The 16,618-nt window shown below is 40.1% G+C and overlaps 2 protein-coding genes and 1 pseudogene across 5 annotated transcripts in view; 2 read left to right on the top strand and 1 right to left on the bottom strand.

The window, feature by feature from the left end:
* The window catches only part of LRP2 (LDL receptor related protein 2), a 116,887-nt gene extending 114,083 nt beyond the window's left edge, over positions 1-2,804 (top strand). For all 4 annotated transcript variants that reach the window (XM_068686727.1, XM_068686724.1, XM_068686726.1 and 1 more), the window contains exons 78-79: positions 136-207; positions 1,302-2,804. In XM_068686727.1, the coding sequence (XP_068542828.1) occupies positions 136-207; positions 1,302-1,463 (234 nt within the window). In that variant the 3' untranslated portion in view covers positions 1,464-2,804. The remainder of the gene's footprint in view (positions 1-135; positions 208-1,301) is intronic.
* Positions 2,805-3,696: 892 nt separating this feature from the next.
* LOC137858661 (retinol dehydrogenase 7-like) lies at positions 3,697-14,262 on the bottom strand (annotated as a pseudogene).
* The window catches only part of ABCB11 (ATP binding cassette subfamily B member 11), a 61,987-nt gene continuing 54,089 nt past the window's right edge, over positions 8,721-16,618 (top strand). Inside the window, exon 1 of the mRNA XM_068686737.1 lies at positions 8,721-8,851. The gene's annotated coding sequence lies outside the window, so the exon portion shown is untranslated. The remainder of the gene's footprint in view (positions 8,852-16,618) is intronic.

Here is a 16,618-nt window from a genome sequence, read left to right as displayed (position 1 = left end):
TACATGTCAGTATGAGAACATCCAGCTGAAATCACCAAATTAGCAGACAAGGAAGGTGAAATCTGTCAACTGTGCTGTCATTTTGCTGAGAAATAGAAAAAAATGTATAAAGCTCTAATAATTTTTATGTTTCAGGAATCAAAGTGGAATTTCTTCAAGAGAAAAACGAAACAAAACACTAATTTTGAAAACCCAATATATGCAGAGGTATTTCTTAAAATTGTATAATGCTATTTTTCAGCTAATGTACTGCAGGACTTCATTCTTGCTTTTAGAGGATAAAGGATATGGGTAGATTCTGTTGCTAAGTGAATCAGAACACACATTCCAGCCCAGGTCAAGATGGTACTGAAGCAGTTTTGAGAGAGAAATTATCAAGTCTTGTACAAAATGAGGTTCTCAGCTGGCAGCACAGCTGCATTGCCCACCTCCCAGCTTTCCCAGCCCAAGCACAGAGTCTACCTCCTGCTCCAGGATCTCTCATGCTGGTTTCCACTTGTGGGTGCATTGTAGTAAAGCTCAGAGTCCCAGCACAAGTGAAAGATTGTTGTACTACTGGGGATAAAGTGTCTAGTGCCCTCTCATTCCTGGATTCAGCATAGCACAAAAATTGAATGGCTCTGCATACTGCAGCCCTGCTTCCATAACAGCCCATTTTTTTCCATCCATGCAGTCAAAGGAGCCAGTTCTTTTAAGATGTTATGCCAGCTACTGCTATGTGTGCTGGAGGAATTCTCCCATGGTTGGGTGTGAAGACTTTAAGTTCTACTGACTTGATCCAGTAATTTCAGTCTTTTTTCATCTTACAGTTTAAAATTTACAGAAAGCCTAAATGACCTAAGAACTTCAGTTGCACAGTCATGAAACTAAAACTTAGCTGCATTTTATGGAAAATTTGGGTTTCTAGTGATGCCCGAACAAGGTGAGAGAGTTCAGGAAGCCAGAGGATTTACTTCCCCAAAGCTTAGAAGTTTGTAAATAATGATTTACAAACAGTAGTACTGCTAGTGCTGTCTACACTCAGGTATGTGCATATAGACAAATCGAGTTACTCCTGACATTAACCATTAAAACAGAAGTAGCAGTGTGCAGAGAAGGTTTGGAGTAGATTATCTCCTCAGCTGTACCTTCTGAGGTAGAATTAGCATTTGACTTTCTTTTACAGGTGGTGACTTGCAGAAATAACATATACTGTGACACTTCAGCTAAATATTTGAATAGCTAGTTGACATTTCTGAAAGTTAAGGCTGGATATTTTGTACATTAGAATGTAAACTTTGATTTTATGTTTATTGTTTCAGATGGAAAAGGAACGGCAACAGGACACAGAAAATGTCCCTCCTCCCTCTCCTTCACTGCCTCCCAAGATTACTCTGAAGAGAGACCAGCCATTAGCTTATACAGCAACAGAGGATACATTTAAAGACACAGCCAGTCTTGTTAAAGAGGACTCTGTTGTGTAAGTAGGTAACTGATTTAGGGAAAACGAGACACATCCATTTGCACATATATTTTTTATAAACAGAAGAGTAAGGTTCACATTCAAATGCTTTATAAAAACATATACATCTTTTAGTCAGTGGCTGGAGATGTATGTTGAAGCTATGCCTTGTTTTTTGACAAAATTGCCAATTGCTATTTTTATGAACAATTATCATGATGTACTTACTATATGTATATCTTTGCACTGAAGCTGTCTGAAAGTAATGTTATAAATATATTGTACATTTGTAAATTTCAAAGATTATCTTGTTTGTTGATGTTCCTAGTAGAAACCTGTATGAAATTGGTTGCATTTTTAGGGATAAATTCATTATATAAAGGTTTAAACTAAAAATACAAAGTGAATATAGAAGCATTATTGATCTACGGGACCTTTTGAATACATAATGGCACCTTTTAAAACTTCTACTGGTGCTCTGGGCATGTTTACCACCTGTTTAATTTACTACTGGATGTAGAAATGGGTGTCTCTGTTTATCTAAACAAAAGATGGAGAAGTCAGTGCAGCATTATTATGCTGAGTAATTACCTGCGCAAAATGTTGTTCCTACAATATTTTAACTGCCTGGGATAAAACAATTTCCTCTCAATCCATAAGATGTACTTTTCCTCTAGGTTCCATTAAAACCATTCCATTAATAGTGTTCTTAAAAAGATTTGATATATTTAGATTTTAGTGTCATGAGTATGTAATTTAATGAGATTCTCTCCTGATCATCAGTGGAATAGCTTTGTTCTTATCTGGAGTCTCTGAAAGTCATTTGTACTATTAAATGAAGTAGCTAAACTTTTATAACAGCTTATTTCCAAACGGCAAAATACAAACTATACTGCTTCATTTAAGAAATGATTCAGTTTTTTAAATGTGAAAGTTTAATTTTATTGACTATTTATTTCCTGAGGTGGACATTAATAGAAAGGGAAACAATTTCTACTAATGCAGTCTTTGTAGTTATCTGCTTATTTCCGTAACCTTCTATCAGTATATGCTGTATGTCTTACCAGTTTTTCTATTAACTAGGCAAGGTAGTTTCCACAGCATGAACTATTTGAGGAAATTTTGAGTACCACTGCAGGAACACGTTATTGGCATTCCTGGCTAGCTACTCATATAATTTAAAGATTCCTAAATTACAGTCATTGAGACTTCTGTTATTTGATTGTTTTATGTCCAAGTTCTCAAAATATATGCTATTTCTAATTAGAATGCTTCTAATTATTTTGTAATGTACTTTGATTAGAAAAGACAACTGGAAAATTATGCTGCTGAATAAATTTAATAAATGTATTATTTTATCATATCCCTATTCCATAATTTTTTTGTCAATGCTCTGTGTACTTTTGTTAGTCTGGAGACTATAGACAGAGCTTTTCTTTTTCCCTGTAAGAATTTTAACTTCTCGGATGTTGAAGAAAACCTTTCTTGGGAAACTCTAAAGGTAGGTAGTATGTAAATTTGATCCTTTAATATACTTGTTGGCAAACGATTCCTAAACTTTAAATGGGCTTCTTCCACTCTGTAGTGTACCACAATGTATTCATCTGTGTATGTAATTTTTTTTGGGTTGTTTTTCAACAGAAATTTTAGATTCTAGCCTTCACTTAATTTATTTTTCCCTTATGGCTAATCCCTGGCTGAACTCCTGAATTTTGGACTCATTCTGTTGTTTGAAAGAGGGCCAGTCTTTAGAGTTCAGCGCATCTGTAATTGGCCACTAAAGGGCTGATAAATTATAACAGTTAATTTTTTCAATGTATATTTCTCTACAGCTGTCAGGCCAGGCAGAGAGAACTATAACTGCAGATATTTATCATGCCAAGAGCTAAAATAAATTTATTCTTGAAGTCATTTGCTAGAGAATAGAACCTCAGTGAAATACTTAAACAGTACTAAACTGTTTTTATATTCTGACCCTTTCTTGCACGTGCTAATACACATGCAGGTGCCCTGCCCCCCAGTACACACACTCAGAGTGATGAAACTGCTTTTCTTACATTTGGTGTTCTGACCTGCACATGGTATTTTTGTAAGCTTAATTGAATTGCACATTAATGATTAATCGCTAACGCAGATCTTTAGCAAATAAAACCTTTACCCCTTCAATTTTCAAATCGCCAGGAACACTACCATGTCAGTCTCTGGCCAGGAGTTTAACAGGTAGAAATAGCCTTCAAGAGGCACAGTAACTTCAACTGCTGTTTTACCATTCTGAACACACCCTTTGTACAGTCAAACTAATTGGCTGTAGCATACACTAATGATCTGTTTTATCTAATTGGTGAAATAATTATCCTTTTAACTTACAAAGCACATTGAGGATGAAAGAAATGTAAAAGTATATATTTATATATTTATATATTTTAATATTTCCCCCATAAACTATACTAATATTATGACTAAGTATTAAAAGTACAAGTAGTAAAATATAAGTATTGCTCTGTTTGGATAAAATAGCTTGTGTTTTTATCTGTGCACAGTTGAACAGTCAGGTGATTAGATGTGGTCAAATTCTGCAATTGTAATTTTTGGAATATGTTGCAATAGCTGGGCTTTGTTACTATTTGATTTCATTTCTTGAATTCAGAAGCTTGTGAAGTTCAGCAACTATTGAATATGACTGTAACCAAATGCCATAAAATAGATGATTGTCTGAGTAAATAATATTCTGTAAGGTACAAGTATAAGATACATGAGTGGATCAGTGTTTTATTTCAAATTCAGTAGAAACCTGTATGTTGATGAAGTCTACTTGAAAAACAGATTCTTTTTTTTTTTTTTTTTAAATAACAAAAAGCACATCAAATGTTTTGTCGGGTGAGTAGTACTAGCCAGCTTTATAGCTGAATATTATATGAATGTATATACTTCAGATCTATCACTTCTGAGCACAAAAAAGTAAATTTACAAGTCTATCTCCAAACTCAGGAATTTTTGGTAAGTAGGGGAAAAAAGCATTCTCTGAAGGGAATTTAAGCAGCTTAGTAACTGGTAAAGAGGAGGACAACTAGTTTTAAAAGGATTAAGTTATTTCCATAAAGTTGATGTAGTTCAGTGTTAAATGTTGGTTAGAACTCCAGGAAATGAACTCCCAGTAGCTGTTCGAGTTGGAAACATCATAGAGAGTAGCATGTCAGATAAACAGCATTGGGCATAGGAGACAAACAGCCAAAAGAACTTTGCATCCCATCCAGCTTCATATCATGTCCTGGGGTACTTTGCTATCAGGGCATGTTCCATGCATTTTATGACCTTAGAAATACCAGAGTTGCACAGTCTTTTCGCTGATGATCTTTGAGCTTTTCTGTCTGCAAAGAAGAAAATAAACCTGAAGTATTTATTCAGTGTTCTCTGTGAGAAGATTCTTTACATTTATAGTTGTGGCAACAGCTTCTGTAGATGGATAATGCAGGTTACTTTAAACTACTGGCTTAAGTACTCAGAGAGGTACAGCTACAGCAGAGCAGAGACCAGCAAGTGCTACAAAATACCCAAGAACCAGGTAAATAGAAACTTCTGTGGCCCATGTTGTGAGCCAGATCTTTCCTACTGTAAGTGCAGCTGAAATTTTTAGCTCTCAGTAAGTCATAAGCTTAATGAACAGTCATACCAATTAACTCCCCCTGCCCCCGGACATTCTGCCTCTAAGTACCTCAGAACTAAGGAAGATAGTGGGCCTTCACATCTCACCAGTCTCCTAGAGAAACATCTCACCAGTCTCCTAGAGAAACTAATAGAACAGGCCTCATCTACCATGCACATACATGTATTCCAGAAAAGTGAATTCTTAACAGAAGTTTCTGAAATCCAGCAAACGTTCACAGAATCACAAAGTGGTTGAGGTCAGAAGAGACATCCAGAGGTCATCTTGTCCAAAACCCTTCTCGAGTTGGGCCACCTAGAGCAGGTTGCCCAGGATCCTGTCCAGGTGGCTTTTGTAGTCTGCAAGGAGGAGACTACACAACCTCTGTGCACAACCCCTCCCAGTGCTCGGTCATCGAACAGAAAACCTGTTTTCTGATGTTCAGATGGGACCTCCTGTGTTCCAGTTTGTCCTATCTTGCCCTGTCACTGGGCAGCATGGAAAACGGCCAGGCTCCATCCTCTTTGCACCTTCCCTTCAGGTATGTATAGACATTAATGATACCCCCCTGAGCCTTCATACAGCCCTTTTTGTACTTACATTCAGAAAAGTGTTTTTCTCCATAGGTATCTGTAATACCAGGAGTCAACCTGTTCCAATGTCTTGAGAGGTAGGACTTGCTCCATGATAATCTGAATTAACTACTGAATTAACTACTCCTGAATAAAAGAAACTGTACTCAACAATGCTTACTTTCACTCCAAAATGCTGAGTCTGTATCCTAGAAGAAGAAGAAAAAACGCAATACCAATCCCTAAATAATGGCATAACCGTAAAACATGTAAGTTGAAAGTCTGTCACATAAATTAATATTTGAGACTTTGGTTCTTGTCTTCAAATGTCAGAGCAATTTTATGGGATGTTTAAATTAGCTTCATAATGCACTACCTATCACTGTAAAAGCACAGGAGGTAATTAACTCTGAGAAATAGCAGTGTTAAGTAGATTTGCAACTTTTCTGTGTGATCTCTTTTGCATTGTTGCAAATGATGCAACAGCTGCTTCCCTCTGAACCTTGTATTATCAAACTAAAACTTTGTCTATTTCTTGTATTTCATCTTCCAGCAGAAGCAGATTATTAAAGTGCTTGGGAAAAAGTAAAGGTGAGCAAAATTTTCAGTTGGATTTGAACTTTTTTCTGTACTTTATAGTGAAATGGCTATGGTTGAATGGTTAAGTGTTAGTGCAGTAGGGTCAGTAGGCTTCTGGTAATCTGGTTCCCTGTGTGTAGTATGAGTTACAATGCGACTCCTTCAGAACAAAAATGGCCTCTCTGTCCTGTCAGACAACTGCGGAGACCCAGGCAGCTGGGTTTTGAAGCATGGCAAAGGAATGGACCATGTGTACATTAGTCTTTAGTTTATATTATATTATATTAGAGCATATATTTTCTTTATATAAGCATTCGTAATTGTTTGCAAACAGCTTTCTTAGACCCTGTGAAGACTTGGCCTGTTGAGCTATGCCTCAGCCATCCCAAGGCAGTACAACACGTTTCAGTGAACGCCGCTCACCTTAATTTTCAGAAGTACATTTGATAATCTGATTGCTAGAAATGATGTGTAATTATGAACTGATTATAAAACTTTGTTAAATGGGAGGAACGAGTACTCTGTTACTGAAACCATGTGAAGATTTAAGGCTTTCTGTTCACCACTGTTCCGTAAAAATTCTAGCATTATATGTAATGGTACCGAGGTTCTTGAACCAATAGTAGGGGAAAGGGAACTGAATTGCCAGCTCTGCACAAATGGATTTATCAGTGCATGGTGAGAAATCAGCTAATTTTCCCTAATTGCTGCATGAGCATATTTCATGAATTAATAGACTTTAGAGTGGAGAATGTAGTAATGTTGTGATAAGACAGTAGCAGGCCAAGTGCAAAGTGACTGTTTATGTTTACATCAGACTTGGAATGAACTCCCCAGCAAAAGAGCTGCAAAATGAAGCCAGGGTGACTGGGTTATCTTTGGATTAGTTTCAGAACTGATTTGACAGGGACAATCCATCCACAGAAGTGGAGGAAGTATAGAAAGCCATCATTGAGCTTTGAGAACATAAAAAGACTCCTCAGGGCCTTCAGGGTAGGACCAGCAGAAAAGGATTGACATTGAAGACTGCAGTGTCTGAGAATTAGATCCCTGCTGTGAAGTCAAATGTCTTCTCCAAGGCAGATAGGCTTTCCAGATGGGAGACCCATGGCGCCCCCATGGTTTGATTGTGGCGTCTGAAGAGCTTGAAAAAGGGCCTTGCATACCTCAGCAGCTTGGAAGAGCTCAGAGATCTAAGAGTATGTATCAGTACCACAACACCAGGCTGCTAATAATTATTACCATGATTGTATGCTACTAAATATATTTTATAAAAGGAATTCAAACAGGCTTCAGTGAAAGATATGTGAATGTACACTTTTGTAATCCTTAGGCAGGAAATGCAACATGTCTAAGGTCCTAGTGCTTCATGTATGTATATCTGGTAATTTAGCATATACCAAGCAGCCTATAAACACTAAGTACAACTTGCCCAGCTTTTGTGTATGCAGTGGATTCATGGGATTGATAGCTGCATGCTAGCCATTTGTCCATGTTAGGCAAATGTTTCCCATAGTGGTTTCTTGGTGGCTGTGTTCATAGCACTGGAGATTGAACGCCCAAACAAGTGCCCAACACCCTTTTCTTTTACTTTCCCTATTTAGGCAAGATTTCTAGAGAGAAAATGGAAGAGGCAAACATACAGTCACTCTTCCTCAGCACATTCAGAATCCATTATTAGATTCATGCATATATTTTTAAGTACTCACTGTAAGATGTCAGAGAAAGCTTCCATGCCCCATTTGGACAGGCTGTAGCCACCTCCGACAAATGCCATGAGGCCTTTGGCATCAATTAAATTGACTACTGTTCCCTCATTTTTTTCAGAAGTGGTAGAAGCTTGAGCATGGTTTCAATCAATCCCAGTAGATTAATGTCCGGCACTGAGTGGAAGTCATCAATTCCCAGCCAGTCAGTGGGTGCCACAGGTGTTCTTCTTAAGTATTGCTCACCAAGCCAACAAGCCCTACAAGGATTGCAAAATCATTTATTTCTGTATGTGGTGATATCTTACCTTAGGGTTTCAGATGTAGTATTGGGAGCCAAGCACACGCTCTGCAAAAACTTCAGCGAGATGAATACAGCTGCCTGGGACCTGATTGTAAAAGTCTAAATCTACTCTGTACACCTGGCAAAATTTCTGTTGAATTTAGGCAATGACTCTAAAAGAATATGGGTAAAATATTAAAGGAAAATATTTTCAGTTGGAGATAGAGGCCACTGTACTGGGTCTATTATCCACTGAAGTATGTGGGCTCCTAATGTGCACTTGTGAAAACTGAAGAGTCTAGGTAAAAGTGGAAAGGCTGATTTTCCTGGGTTGGGGTCTAAAGGTCTAAACTAAACATGCAGAATTAGTCAATGCTTCTAAAAATATTAGCTTAACCCTGTGTATTGATAATGCTGCTTTACTACCTTATAAATTACTTGAGGAGCTTTAGATAAATAGTGACGCCTCTGAGAGGACAGCCTGTGCCTGGAAGGAGAGGCTGAAGGTTCAGAGCTCAGTCTCTGTAGAAGGTGTCAGAAGGAGGTGACGAAGTTAGCAGCGCTTACCCTGACTGGGAACGCGTCGCTGGAAGCAGGAACCTGCAGAGGACCAGCAACACTGAGGAGGTAAGCTCAAATTATTATTTTGATCTTGCCTTCATTTGTTGCATTCAAGGACGGTCTGGAACTTTGCATGATAAGGGGACAAGGTTGTATTGGTAGAAGATACTGTTTTTTGTTGTATTTTTTTTTTGTTTGTTTGTTTTTCTGTTTCAGCTACTTAATTAATTAATCAGCTTATTGAATATTTGATACAACTGCATGGTACAGCTGGTAGTTGCAGTGCTTTGACCCCCTTTGGCTGTCCTTAACAATCTGATCTGAGCTGTCAGCACTGAGAAAAAAAAACATGTTTATTGTCACAGTTGAATATATTTACCGTGAAGATCTTATATCATTGTGTGCCAAAACCAGAACTTAGGCCATGCCTTTTAACTCCACTCATGGCTATCCAGAGACAAGCTCTTCCTTTGTTCTAGACAATTGCTCAGAGATGCATGACAGCAGCATTAACAACTCTAAGAAAACTGACTGAAATAGCAGGCATTTAGATATTACAGGTAGTGCAGTTGATATTGTGTGCGTTACAAAAATCAGACTTATTCAGCCACGCAAAAACACTATTTGGTTTGCCACAGGAGTGGTTAAAGAGCCCTGTGTCAATTGTTTTCAATTGGGTGAGCTAGTTTTATTGCCCGTAAAGTTCATTCTAGTAAAAGTTAGCACCCTCCTCCTGACAAGATTCTTCAACTGCACCAAAAAGAGCCTGAAAAACACACCTGGGGATGATCTAGTTTGAATAGCTAGATTTGTAGGCACCCTGTTAGGAAAAGTGTGGGTAAGCCCAGAAACATTGCTGAAGAGAATCTTTTTGAACTGGGAAGTGACAGAATTGAAGAGAGAATGTGTTTTATCAGAAAGAGGAAAAACTCTGCGGGTAGCAGAGAGGCTCCAGAACTCTTAGCTAGACCAGGTTTGGTTTTACGGCGTTATTTTTCTGGTAACTGACCTTGCCATGTACCCTTGCTAGCAGTCTCCTCTATCACAAATACCACAGCCCTGGCGAATGCTGCTGGAATCAGCCAAGCCCATTAGGGAGAGCGAGAAGCAGAACCATAGCTCTTGGCCTCTCTTTCTGTGCTACATGCAGCAATGACGCAAAATTCCCTTTTGTCAAGCCATTTAGGCAGTGCACTTCTAAGTCTGCTGCCACAGCCTGCTCTGAAGACATACTTTCCACTCAGGTTTCTCACTCTGTACTGTCTCTGATGAGCCAGTAAATGACGAGGGAAAGTATGGAAGCCAAAATTGCTGTGTGCAGTGAGTCTGAAAGTGAGGGCTATTAGCAAATAAGTTAGTGATCTGGAAATGCAATGAAGTAGACATGCTTGGCTCATCCTCCAGCTTCCTTAGACTGAGTTCCCGTAAGGGGCTTTGTTTCTGGTTGCAGCCCTTCCAGCTCGCTGTAAGTTAGAGGAGAGCAGGGGTTAAGAGCTTTGGCACAATATAATTGTGATCCATGAATAATACATGCCTTGGCAAAACCTTCTCCTGACCTCCTTTTCAACAGTTTTCTACTGTTTGCAAGTTTTACTTGCCGATCTTCCTAGTCAGCCCCGTCCTCTCAGGATGCTTCAGACTAAAAGGAGTGACTGCGTCAGTTCTCGGAGGAGTGTCTGGTGGTGTCTCTTTTTTGTGAACTCTGGCATTTATTTGTGCTAATACCGGAAAGAGAGGAATTCTTTTGTGAAAAAGGACAATTCTCTTTGACTGTCTGTATGATGCCACCCAGTCTGCTTTTCTAATCTGGAAGCAGACTGAGCCCAAGGATGACCAGAAAAGCCAAAACTGTAATAGTGGGTCTGCAGACTGATTTGTGTTGTGTGACGGTGACCCATTTGCTCTCTCCTCCTTAGACAAAAGAGACATTGGGACAATCTCTGAGCCTTCTGTCTCCTTCCTCATTCTCTGTCAAGTGCTGGTACAGAGTGAAGTAGAATATATTACATGGGAACTATGTTTGCATAAATAAATGGGGAAGTGCATGGAGATGCTGCCCTCAAAAAAGCACTGAGGGAACCTAAGGTTTCCTGACTCCGGTGAGGAAGATACTGTTTACTTATTACAAAGAGTTCTGATAAGTGTAGAATGCAGTTCTTGCCATTGGAATCTACAATTGATTATTGTCTTTCTATTTGTACTTTTGCTTTGTGCAAGAATTAAACTAAATTAATTAAAACCCATATATATGGGAAGGCTGATCATATGGGAAGGCTGATCAGCGTCTTCCAGACATCCTGCTGAAGAGAAACTTTTGTACAGATGCTGAGTAGCGACTTAGGCTGTAGTTACCTACATACGTGTACACATGCAGACGCGATTGTATTCAAAGAATGAACTGATACATTAAAAAAAATGAATTTATGATTATTTTTAAATGCTGCAAGTACTCTATCAGGAAGGGGTGTTTTATTACATTTTTCTGTAACTCACAGATGTCTGAAGTTAAGCATTCCTTTGGCTGATTTTTGTGTGACATCCTTCATACCTTAAAACATGTATGGTAAAGGAAACTCACTGTATTAGGGCTGGTTGCTAGAGTCCTTCTGGTGTTCTTGATCCTGCTGAGTTAGTGAAGTGATTTGGGTTTATTTTGATTTTAAATTCCACCATCATCTAATCAAGTAGGAGTGGACAGAGTCTCAGAATCTGATAGTGAATGAATGTTGGACTCATTAAATAATGACCTCAGACACAGCTGATACATGACCAGTGACAATATTCATTGCCACTTAATAATGTTGTTTGACTTAGTTGGATGCCTCTGTAGCTGTGGATATGGACCTCTGAGCTACTGGTTAACTCTCTCTGATATGAAAATGTTAAGCAAATATATGCAGATAAGAGTTTGTTTCTCCTTCCACTGCAGTCTGCAGGATGGCTCCATTAAAGTTTTTGGGTGTTAGATTGGTCTCTGGGCTGCACCAGTTGTTTTAGCAGCCTGTCTCCCTGTTGTGTCAAGGCTAAAAAAACTGGCCCTCTAGTTCTGGTACCTAAGCTGGATATTTGGCTTTTTTGCTGCGAACGTCCCTGTAAAATCTGACAAGGATCACAATGCTCCTGAATGTGTGCACTTTGGAATCATTGTTGTAATGTTTCACTCGGTGACATTTATTTTGTGAGAGGACTTAGAGTGTGCTCTGACAAAGCACCGTTAAAACACTACAGAGAAGTTGGTTCAGCTTGTAGCAGGGGCTCTCTGAAGTCTGGCCAGGCTGCACACTTGACTCCTCTAAGAGGAACACCTGGAACTGCTCTGGTTAGCACCAGTGCCTGAATTTCACAAGCAGTAATTGGCACAGAAGATCTGTAAGGCATGGAGCTGAGAGGGCAGTGCTGTGTGTAGAGCCTCCGCTGCTCATCCCTCCCCCTGAGCCCTGGGCTGTGTCCATAGCCTGCAGTCCCAAAGCCACCAGGCATCCAGTGCTCCCTCTCCAACAGCACCTGGACATTTGGTGCTTAGCACCGTGGCGGGCTTTTCTCTCCTGGAGCCTTTTGCCAGTATTTATTCTGCTAGATGACGTCTTATTTGCTGAAAGGAGACTGGGTCGGAATCAGAAACAGTTCCAGTTAAAATTTTCCTCCAAGAAAATTGGCTAGTTCTGTGAATGTGCAGTGTTGCACGAAAATAGTTCTTGTCTGATAATTCTGCAGCACTAAAAAGCCTCTTCTCTGTCAGGGGCATAACAATTTTGAAATAGCTGCCTGTAGTGGCAAAGAGCGTGTTTCCAGGGAAAATGTCAGCTTGGTATTTCAAGTTTTGAGATATTTCCAGAAATATTGAATTCTGATTACTAGTGTAGCCAGTAAATAGCTGAAGGCAAATTCTATTTCCCATTAAAATGCTGATATTTGCCTAGCAAATTGAGAACTCCTGGGATGGAGCTTGGCTTCTTGCGCACACACAAGTGCCATTATAAAAGCAATTGATTTTAAGGAAAAGCAGCGTGACTACACTGAGAGCCCTTTTTAGATCCTTAGGTGACTGCAAAATGCAGCATCCCTCTGCTTCCTTGCAGTATAGGAAGCTGAAGCACGTAGACCCTGCTGAAGGGGCACATTACTGCTTTACTCTCGCAGCAGGTGTGCTTGGGCAGTTGTGCCAGAGAACCACAGGCCGGGTGAGGTTTGGGGTCTGGATACACCTTGGATTTCTTTATCCACCACTGTGCTTACAGTGCAAAACCTGCAGAAGTCAGTGCTCTGCTATGGCGTAGTGTGGCCTACCTGGCGTGCTGAGGAAGAGCTGGCAAAGGGAAGTGTATGGCCTCTGTTCTTCAGAAGTAGCACTCATGTAACCCTTGGGGGAAGGTTTAGGTTGGTCAGGCAGTGCTCTGACGGGTCACCCAGCAGCTCTGCAGATACTGCAAAGTACAAACTTTAATAAGCAGCCACCCTGCCAGTGCTACAAAACCTCTAGTTTTCAATTAACAAACTGAACAAGTACAAACACATCATGTCTCCCACTCTTACGTGAGCTATTCCTGCATGTGCAGGGCTTTGCACTTGTGTTTCATAGGAAAGAGGTGCTTTTTTTGCTGGCTGTGTAAAGAGGACAGTGTGAGAGTTCAGTTCAGCAAGTAACTTAAGATCATCCTTAATCTGTCATTGTAAAAGAAATACATACCCAAACTCTCCTCCTCAGTATTTTGCATGGAGGTGAACTCAGTCCGGTGAAATGAGGGCTGATTTCTCAGCATGACTCTATCTTTCCTTGAACTGCTTGCAGTTCAGATTTTTTTTTTACCACATCATTGGTAAAAAACACAGGGAAAATAAAGCCCTGTAAACTCTTAGGTGACTGAACCAGTCATTCAAAATAGAGAAGTCAAGAAAGATTCCAGATGTTCTGAAGAACATTACTGAGTTAGCGTTTTATTCAGCACCTGTAGGTGCTTAGATAAGCAACAAGTGATTAAAATCCTTCCTAGAAAGGAAGAGACCACATGTTCTCTCTCATCCATGCACTCAAAAACAAGTGCTTAATTTGTTCTCTTAGCTACTCTGCAAATGCGTATAATGGGTACTGCTCACTGTAATGTTAGACATGAGCTCTGTTCTTGCACTGGTGCTCACATTCTGGGGAGACGTGTAAGCTCACCGTGTACCTCCAGGTGCTCACAAGTTGACTTCACCAGTTATTTCCCGTGTCAGAACATAGAAACTGCTCGAGACAAACTCATAAGCTTGTGCACCAACACGTGTGTGGTGGTAGTTTTCGGAAAAATCCCTCTGTAAATTCTGTGTGATGGTTTTATGTTGGCTGACACAGTCCTTCTCCTTGCTGTTAATAATTAATGACTTGTGCTGTGATGCTTCTATCTTAGGGACTTACTTGCTATTAATCCTCCATGATAAGCTCCATCCCTGACTATCCTACCTCTGTTGTATAAGCTTTGCTGGCTATATGTAGTCATCCGTAAAGCCTGGGGGACTGCTCAGAATCACTAGAGAGAATTAACTTAGTTGGGAAGGACTGACCTGTGCATTGTGTTGAAACCAGCAGCAATCTTCCCATTGATTTAACTGGGATTGGTTCAGATCTGCATCTTTACCCCTGCACGTGAGAGAATTGTTCTTGGTAGGACTTGGTCTTCTGGGGACAAAGATTGAGGAAGATGTATCCATGTGTTTGTCAGCTCTCAGGGACAAAATTATTTGCTCTAGGCCAGGGGCAGCTTTATGGTACTTTAAACAAATCAACTGCCTGAGTAACTAAGCAATATTTGTCAAATAAAATTTGAATTCTACCAACTGTGCAAGTAAAAAAAAGCTCTGCAATTTGCATGAAAAAAAGACTCTTAACATATGACTGCTTGGTAGTTTGTTGGCTACCTGACCCAGAGTCTGCTGGGCACTTGTGATTCAGCTGCTCTTGTCTGAAAGTGCAAGCATAGCTCCTTTCCCCCAGTTGTCACTCCTCCCCATTAGCGCTGCGTGGCCTTCACTCTCAGGTGTTGCAGAAAGAGAGGAGGCTTGTGCAGAGACCCTTCTCAGTGGTAGAATGAATGAATAAGCTTTTGGTGAAAATTGATCTGAAGCTAACTGAATAAGAAGAAAATTAAAGCTGGGGAATCCAAGCGCGGTTGCAGGATGGAGCTGGAAGTGATCTGGCCCTGAGCAGATGACCCGCCTGTGGCAATCAGAGGCTGCCCAGCCTGGCTGGGGACCCCTGCCAGGAGCTGTAGAGAAGGTTTGTCCTCTGCTTTGTGGGCAGGTTCCTTCCCTCTTTGGTTCCTCTGCCTAGTCCTGTCTGACCTGATTTAAACAACAGGCTCTGCTGTCTGGTTGAAGTGACCATAGAACAGCCAGCTACCAGCAGGCAAAGCCTGTTGCAGATGAACATTTATCCAGCAGTGTCAGGCCAGGATTCTTGCTGTTGCAGGTAGCAGTCCTCTGCCACACAAATATAGGAGGCAAAGTTTAAAAGCAGTTTCTCTGCTGCAGATTTAGGCTCAGTATTCTGCCTTGGAACTGCAGAAAGCTGCATAGATCCTGCTTAGCATCTTGGAAAACATGCTGGTAGAGAACATGCCACCAGAATCTGGCCCTTCGTACAGTAAAAAGTGTCTTAGCAGTTGCAATGAGCAGCTGATATTTTTCCTGAATTGCTAATTTAAATAATATATTTACAGCTAGTGTGTCTTGTCCCAAATTCTTTTTGAACTTTACTCTAACCATTGCATTGCTAGTGTCTTGCAGCAGCTGATAGTGGTTTGACAGGGGCTGACATAAGCCAGCCAAACTTTGATTTCTAAAGAGCAGGTGTTGTTATTTTCTACTTTCTTTGTTTTATTTCTTTAATCACTTTCAGCTGAGTAATCTTGGTGGAAAAAATGCTTTAACTTTGTCTATAGAGAGAATGAGACTCTGTCTGAGGTACTGACAGGGCTTTAAGTTCAGGCGACACCATTCATATCTCTAGGGCCTCATGCTGCCTGCTCTGCAGGAGACAAGTTTTTCAGTGACAGAGATGGAATGAGCTCATGCCTGGACAACTAACAGCTCATGCTGATTGGGACAGGGAAGCCACTAGCTCACCAGACAGCTTATACAGCAGCCTTTGGCTTTTGTGTTAAATGAAGAGAGCTTAGTTTTCTATTACTTGGCTTGGCATGAAAATATTTGTAAAATCAAACTGACAAAAGCAATGCCACCGATAGGTAGTTCAAAGGTATTCACTTCAAATGTTCTCTGGAAAGAATGACCTTTTCAGATAACTGAGATCTAAATGAAATGATCACACTAAAGCCTAAGCATAAGCTGCACTGAGAAAAGTAAAAAAAAAAAAAAAAAAAAAAAAAAAAAGTGTTCTGCAGGCTCTGAAGAAAGTAAATCGAAAGCCAACAATATAAGGGTAGCCACTGGGTAACTTGCTCTTTAGCCAAATTCACTAGGGTGGGGAAAGCATTCTTTTTTTTTTTGGTTGCAGGCCAGTTTCCATGGCAGTGGGAAATGACTTCCTGAGCAATGTGCAGGTGTGAGGTGGGGTCTATGTGTTTGTTGGCTGCTTTGTCATGATGAATTCCAGCAGCGCCGGATTGTAGCAGGCACTTGTGTTGTCAGGAGCTGAACAAGAGAAGAGCTGGTCTGCACCTCACAAAACACAAGGTTATTATTATGCCAAGAAATAACTTCCAGAAATAACTTCCAATTAAAAACAAAACAACGACAACAACAACAAAACAAAAACAAAAACGTAATGCGTTAGCTCTTCAGTACATAAATTGCAGGCATTGTGTCCCTGTAGCTGGATCCACTTTTGTAGCTACA

This window comes from Anas acuta, chromosome 6, assembly GCF_963932015.1.
Source record: "Anas acuta chromosome 6, bAnaAcu1.1, whole genome shotgun sequence".
Taxonomy (NCBI): Eukaryota; Metazoa; Chordata; class Aves; order Anseriformes; family Anatidae; genus Anas; species Anas acuta.
This window is presented reverse-complemented; position numbering and strand designations above follow the sequence as displayed.